Source organism: Saccostrea echinata, unplaced genomic scaffold (assembly GCF_033153115.1).
Source record: "Saccostrea echinata isolate AGI-Se365-2 ecotype Australia unplaced genomic scaffold, CSIRO_AGI_Sech_v1 ptg000001l, whole genome shotgun sequence".
Taxonomy (NCBI): Eukaryota; Metazoa; Mollusca; class Bivalvia; order Ostreida; family Ostreidae; genus Saccostrea; species Saccostrea echinata.
The window spans coordinates 21,961,023-21,969,050 of NW_026889750.1; the positions used below are offsets into that span (position 1 = coordinate 21,961,023).

Sequence of the window (8,028 nt, forward strand, 5' to 3'; positions counted from 1 at the left end):
ATGCAAATCAGAAGCCGACGTCTTGTGTCAGATAGTTTTTTTTTCTTCTTCTAGAAATCACAGTACAAGTCTTGGTGAATACACTTAAAACTTGCAGCTTTTAAATGTATAATTTACCCTTAACAAATTCCAATCGTCTAAAATCATATACACACATCATATGAATACATTAAAATTGCATATACATGTATATATATATATATAATTACATTTGGAAAGCATATTCCATTTAATAAATACAAAATTGTCTGGTTTGTGATGCACATTTTCAAAACACTGGACGAATAAAATGTTTAATATCGTTCGAATTAAGGATTCCGAAATCAGGATGATTTAAAAAAAAAAAACAACGGATTTAACTGAATCTTATGGAAGTGTATGTCATGTAAATTTTTTTTTTAAATAATAAAAACAAACATTCAGCATTCCGTGAGAGCAAAAGTTCTAAACCACAGTAATGTAATATGAAGATAGTTTCAGTGATTTTTCCCTCTTTTGTATATATTCATGTACACTGTAAATGTAGTGTTCGTATATCTCAACAAAAAAACTTGTTGAACCCAGGGAAACATTTCAATTGGGCACTATATTTTGTTCAATCTCTAGCTGATGAGTGCATGCTACCTGTCATCTTAAGATCATCGTGTGGATCAAAATTTATTGTACCTCTTGATTTTGGCTCTTGCACTAGTAACAAGGAAAGTTAGTTAAAGAATAGTTGAATTTAAGTTTGTATTTGAATACTGAATGAAAGTTGACAGATAATTGTAATTACGCACAATAAATATCAAATTCTTCTACATTTGGAACTCGTATATTTTTGGCATGATTTTTTTTTTTAATTAATGCAATTCGCGTACTTTGGGCAGTATATATCATACATGTACTCAGTTTTGGATTGTTTACTTATAATAGCAATATAACGATTTGTCAAAAAGAAGACAACAGGTAAATAATACTGGTGATAATCCCACTCCGAAATCTTCTCCAGACGACAAGATACCGGCCCACTGATAAGACAAATAAATAAACCAAAAGCAATAAATACTACATACTCTTAATAATTTTAAACTGTTTAAATCAGGATGGAGATTCTAACACGAGTCTTTTTAAGTTAAGATAAAGGTTAAAGAGGAATAGTGGATTACAAAATTACATGATTTATTAATTATAGCTTAATTTTGTGTATTGTCGATACTGACGTTACTGTACATGAATCTGTCCTACATGTATATTGAATCAGTAAAATATTGCGATTACAGAATTACATGATTTATTAATTATAGCTTAATTTTGCGTATTGTCGATACTGACGTTACTGTACATGAATCTGTGCTACATGTATATTGAATCAGTAAAATATTGCGATTAAGCAGGTTGGATAAAACACTTTCAAGATTTATATCCTGATTTGTATTGTTGAAATGGATTTTGGAGTTTGAATACTGTATGTTATCTCCATATGTTTCATCCATTAAAGGGTTGCCTGTTGTACCCATTTGGTCCAATTTCGGTAATATTTAGATTATTTTTAAACAAGAGGCCCAAGGGACCTGAGCATAATACAACAGTATAAAAGATATATAGATGTATTAATTAAAATAAAATAAACTGATAAGATGAAGATATACTACCCAAAAGCAAGAAAAATAAGATGAACAGGGATCAACAAAAGAATTAGTCCAGGACTCAGTAACAAATCTTAAAGTAGATCTATTTACTTGTATGTACTTTCCCCATTTATCACTATCACTGCAAAGACTAAACAAAACAATAATGTCACATTGGCCTCTCTTGGCTTTGAAGGACATTTAATGTACAACGATATATTTTTGTTTCATTTATATATAATTTAATTTTGTTTGTATTCTAGCGTCTGATTGGTTAATATCCAAAAAGGAACACAAATTATTTCTGTATAACCTGGTTTGGTATGGGGACCCCCCCCCCCCGGACAACCAGCTGAATCATCTGTATCCATACAATCCTCTCATTTCCAGTCCTCCCCTCGCTTCCCATCAATTCCGTTACTACGGTTGTATTATTGAGCGGCAAATTTGAACTAATAAAATGCAACGAAATTTTACACCCATAGTTATTTAATGATTTTAAAATTAAATTATAAGGACTGACTAATTCTTGGCCATATTATTTGAGTATAACCTGGTTTGGGTCAGTTTACGCTGTTTTATAATCCGCTTCGCGGATTATAAAGCGTAAACTGACCCAAACCAGGTTATACTCGAATAATTTGGCCAAGAATGAGAGTCATTCCTAAAATTTATTTATTATTTACAAGTCAAACTAAGAAAGTACTTTTTGTATTATAAACATGCCTGTATAATTCTCTTATTCAATTGACCTTTCATTACATTGTTTACAGTGATTAATTATCATAGGTAAATTGCAAAGGGGGATAACTTCTCTCAGTAGAATGAAAATTAATATACGTATGTAGTCCTGCATGCTCAGCACCAAATCACTTGACCAAGTGGGCAAGAATTTCAAAAATCTGGTTGTACCTTTTCTTACTACAGCTCTGTACTCTGATTGCCTCTAGATGCCCAGGAGCAGGGAAGATTTTCAAAGAAATATAATTGCATTTTTACTATATAATCAATATACCCCCCCCCCCCCAACTCCTTACCCTTGGGTAATAAATTTCAGAAATTTTGAAAAAGGCACATTAATTTTTGCTCATCATAACCATGCACTTTGTTAATCTGCTATAAAATATCCAGGAACAGAGAAGAAGTTTTTCAAAGAAAAAAATGCATTATCACTATATGACCAATAAAGCCCTCCCCCCCCCTCCAAGAACACCTGACGCTGATGCAAAATGTTTCAAAGAAGGCACCTTTGGTCAGAATAATCTTCAATTACTTTATCTGCTGGTATCCAGGAGCAGAAAAGAAGATTTTCAAAGAAATAATACATTTTCACTATATAATCAAGAGAACCCCCCTTCCCAATACCCCGCACCCTGGGGCAACAAATTGCACAAATTTTGAAAAGACACCTTTGCTCATCACAACCATACAGTTTAGTTTAGTTTTCTTGCTAAATATCCAGATGCAGAGAAGAATTTCAAAGAAATAATACATTTTCACTATATGATCAATAGAGCCCGATCTTAACACCAGAAACCCAGACCCAGGGGCCATGAAATTCACTGATTTTGAAGAGGCACCTGTGCTCATTATAAATATTCACGTACTTGGCTTAATTCCGTAAAGAAGAGGATTTTCAATGAAATTATGCATTTTCACTATATAATCAATAGAGGCCCCCAAACTTCTGACCCCAAGGCCAAACATTTCACAATTTTGGAAGAGGTACCTTTGCTCATCATAACCATGTACATAGTCTATCTGCTAAATATTCAGGGGGCGAGAAGATTTTTAAATAAGTTATGCATTTTTACTGTGAGCCCTACGCTTACTTCGGAACCCCTGATCATGGGGCTATGAATTTCGAAATTTTGGTAGAGGGTTCAATGCTTATTACAATCAAGCAACAGTTTGACTGCTTCATGTCGAGGAGTAAAGAAGGGGGGGGGGCATGAAATTCAGAAATAAAGAAAAAGCTAGAAAGAGTCCGAAAATATCACTTAAAAAAACGTCATCAGAGGTTTTTATACATGTATATCAAAATGAAAGTTGTCTAGCGTTCGCTTCTGCTGTAAAAATTGTTGCCGTTTTGGAAGCCGTGCAGAGAAAGCATTGTTTTTAACCACTGCAACTCCTGCAGTTTTTTCTAGTGTCTTTGGCATTTTCTATATAAATCTCGATTGTAGAATATTTAGGGTGTTTTATTTCAGCTACTTTTTGTTCTAAAATAAGGGAAATCGTTTCAGATGTATTTTCTACTAGTTAGCAAATTTCATGATGGTATTTCAGACCAAAATTTGGGTCTTAAAATGTCCAAAGGTAGTTCAGCATCCCTTACCTGTTTTCTAGACCTTAAACTTAATGGAATTTTAAGCAAAACTGTAAAATTTACATTCACGAGGTATATGCATGACTCCTTTCATAAAAATCATTTAAAAATTTGAATTTTTTCATCTCGTCGAATTTTTTTGTTGTTATATGCTAGGAGTATTAAAAATAGGTTTTAATTAATATTTTCAAAACATACTTTATACATTCACTCAACAGTCCTTGACCAAACCAGAAGTCTCTGACGAGACTGTAGCTCTACTGGTATGTACTTGAAACTCTGCACCAGCAATAAATAGAATAATGATCCTTGATTAAGTCTCTTTTTGTGGCAAGATTTATTGCAATCAGACTAAAACTGTAGGAGGAATAGCCTTTTAAAAGAATTTTACAGATACTTCCATTTTAGTAACCATGGCAACATCATTCAGCAAAATCAAAAACAATAAAGGCAATTATGTATTTCAGTGTAGTCTACTTGTGTGCCAAGTTATACTGAAATCAGACTAAAACGGTAGGTTGAGTAGCGTTTTGAAAGTATTTCAAGAAATTTTCTATTCTTAGTAACCAAGGTAGCACCGTTCATCTAAATCAAAAACCGATATATATTATTATGTATCTAAGTGTAGCCTACTTGTGTGCCAAGTTATATTGAAATCAGACTAAAAGGGTAGGAAGAGTAGCGTTTTGAAAGTATTTCACAGAAATTTCTTTTTTTAGTAATCATGGTAACACCGTTCATTGAAACCAAAAACTGATAAACAGAATTATGTATCTTAGTGTAACTTGTGTGCTAAGTTATATCGATATCAGACCAAAACTGTAAGATGACTAGCGTTTTGAAAAATTGTTTAAAGACGGACGGACACTTTGCTATCGCATAATCTCTTCTGGTCTCTGAACAGTAGAGCTAAAAATGAAGATATAGTTAAAAAGTCAAATAAAAATTTACATTGTTTTTCGCCTGAAAATAGATTTTTTGACCAATATCTCAAAATTTACATCACTAACCCAATTTTTTTCTTCATTATTTTAAATTACACGATACATTCAACCAATTAGCACTTAAGTCATAAAAAGCTTACTATTAGAAGAAATTTCATTGTCTATCTAAATTTTCATAATACCCAAATTTGATATTTTTCAGTTCAAAAAGATCACACAATACTTTTGCATTAATTTGCAGGATTTTTTCAATAATCAATATTTTAAAACTATTTTACATAAAAGATTATATTTGTTGCCATGATTACATTTGGAAAATATGATAAAGATTAAAGTGAGTAACCTAAAATTTAACAATTTAAGTGCAAACAGGTCAAGTTAATTGTACCGTTGCTCGGTAAGATGCAGTAAGATACAGTGCAGGAAACTAATTTTGTTACAGCATCGATGCTGATTAGAATGCTTCCTTTGCTTGCTGATTTGAATGCTTCCTTTGCTTGCTGATTTAATGCTAGTAATCCTTATCCTGATGCTGTTTTATAATTAGGTCAATGCTACGGGAAGTAGCATCATGCTACCGGAAGTAGATAATGAATTTCAGCATTGCCGTTTAAAGCAATAAAAGTGCCCTTTACAATTATTTGATCATAATATCTCACTATGTATCAATAATGTGAATACTTTAACCAATATTCTTTCTTTCTTTTTTAATTTTTTACTGAATTAAAACTCATTGATTTTCTGATGCTAGTAGGATAATGCTGATTTTATGTAGGTCAATGCTGGTTTTATCCTTTGCTTGCTGATGCTGATCCTGGTAATGCTGTTTTTTAAATGCTGATGCTAGCTCGATCCTGATGCTACTAATGCTTATGCTGATGCTGGTTTATGTAACAAAATTAGTTCCCTGCACTGTATCGGTGATCAGTTTTCTTTGCGATTTTTAGTCATGCTATACGATTAGTTATCTAAAATATACATCTCAAAAAATCCTTCATATGACTCATATTACAAGTGTCATACCTTAAAGTTATAACCAATTAAAAAGAAAATATTGCATTTATTTCCAAGAGTTTTGTGAATGTAAACCTTGTTTATTTTAAAAGAACATCGAATGGCTTTATTTCAATTCAAGTCTCTATTGATTGTTTGATGCCTGAGAAAAACAGTTGTGCAAAACGAGTTATTAATTTAGGAAATGTTTAAAAGGCACCATATTAAACATTAAAACAAGATGTGTTTGTGAAACGCCGCCCCGATGGTAACACAATTCTGGAGTGGGACGTAGACTACAGTGCAATAGTTATGGCCAATGTTAAAGTTTTTCAAATGTAGGTCAAAGGTCACAGTTTATGTCACATGATCAAAAAATTCTGTCATAATAAACACTCATGTCAAATATTAAAGCCTTACCCTTGACAGCGCAATAGTTATGGGCTAGGTTAAAGTTGACAACAGACAGACAAACAAACAGGACAAAAACAATATACCCCCGGGATCTTTCGATCCAGGGGCATAATAAGCAAATTTCTATGCATTTCGTGCCTGAAATCCTTCCGCAAGAAAAAATAGTTCCAAAGAAATCTCCTTTAAAATGCATTTGACCTTTTCTCTCTTAATAACGTTATATAACGTTGTATATATACAATATTTTTTGAATATAAAAATAAATATGAAACACACAGTTGAAAGATTAAATCCTTTCACTTTGGAGTCCAAATGTTTAGGAGCGAACTTCGTTAAATGTCGAGATTTTCTGAATCACAACCCATTTTGATATTAAATAGTCTGTGTAAAAAGAGTTAATACAGATCAAGAGAAAAAAAGATGAATATATTAAATATTGCTCAAAGACAGCCAATAACGATATATTACTAGGCATCATATTCCTTAATGAAAAAAGATACAAATCCATACATTGTTGTTTAAGAAATAGAAGAAAACTTTACTGAAATATCAGAAAATTATACAATATTTATTAACTTGTATCTTTATATCGATTAAAATTAATTTATAGTTATTTATTTTTTTGTACCACAAAAAGGTTCAAAGGTTTCATATATTAACCATACTTTAGCAAGAAATTTAGCCATTTTGTTAAAAATTGCCTAAATAAATACATACTGTAAAAGAGGAAACTTTGACGATGTTGGAACGTTGACGAAATTGAGGAACATCTAACAATCGTTAAAGTTTCTACAGGTCAATTTTCAAACTTTTTGTTTAAGAGCACTGTTACATGTAAATACTAAAAGATCGTCAAAGTTGTCACTCGCCATTTTTCTGATATACCGAAATCGTCAAACCTTCAACAGTTCCAGATAACCAATTAAGCAGTATCCTTTCAGTTTTATTTTCGTCCTTCATATTGAATAATAACTAAAAGATCATCAATCTCGTAATCCAATTAAAAATTAGCAAACTTTTACAATGAATAATATGTATCCTTCTTGTAACTATGGTATCAATTTGTTAAAAGTTATAGTACACCTTCCTTTTTTTCCTATTTGTATATTGCAAATAACACATTCTTAGATATATTAAAATTTTGAAGTAAATATCACCTTTTTTTGTGGACATGTTAATGCATTACCTTTTTGTCTTTTTCAGCTTTTTTTGCTGTCCTTCTGGAATATTTCCATTCTGAATTAATTCTGGTTTCCCTTTTTCTGATTCGTTGTTGTTCAAAGTCATCATTAATTTATAATATAGTTTAAGTACTTGTATGTCGTCGATAAATAATTAAATACATTAATCTTGACTAGCAATTCAGAGTCGACATCACTATACGATATATAAATCACGGGACTCTAGTTGAAGTTTTCAATTCTGCATGTACTATGCTGATATTCCCAAAGTGTGAATGAAGATTGCGTATGTGTTTTCGCTTAAATGAAACGTTTGTCATAAATTCTATGTCTACTTTAAAATGGCATCATGCTACTGCATCGCATTTTATTTACCTATACAGCAATAGAAAGTAGACCTCCTTACCAAAAGGTTCAAGAGTTTTTATTATCATTGCTTTGGCGAAATAATTTTGGAGGACAGACAACCTATAGTGTGCGTGAAGAATTATGACAAATCGTTGAGGAAAACTCTACTATAATATCAAGCCTTTTACGACACAAGAGAACTAAATAAA

At 31.8% G+C, this 8,028-nt stretch overlaps 1 protein-coding gene across 1 annotated transcript in view; it reads right to left on the minus strand.

Moving 5' to 3' along the window:
• Positions 1–7,713, minus strand: part of LOC133199608 (uncharacterized) — a 30,653-nt gene extending 22,940 nt beyond the window's left edge. Inside the window, exon 1 of the mRNA XM_061335561.1 lies at positions 7,477–7,713. Within this exon, the coding sequence (XP_061191545.1) occupies positions 7,477–7,580 (104 nt within the window). The 5' untranslated portion in view covers positions 7,581–7,713. The remainder of the gene's footprint in view (positions 1–7,476) is intronic.
• Positions 7,714–8,028: the final 315 nt, after the last annotated feature.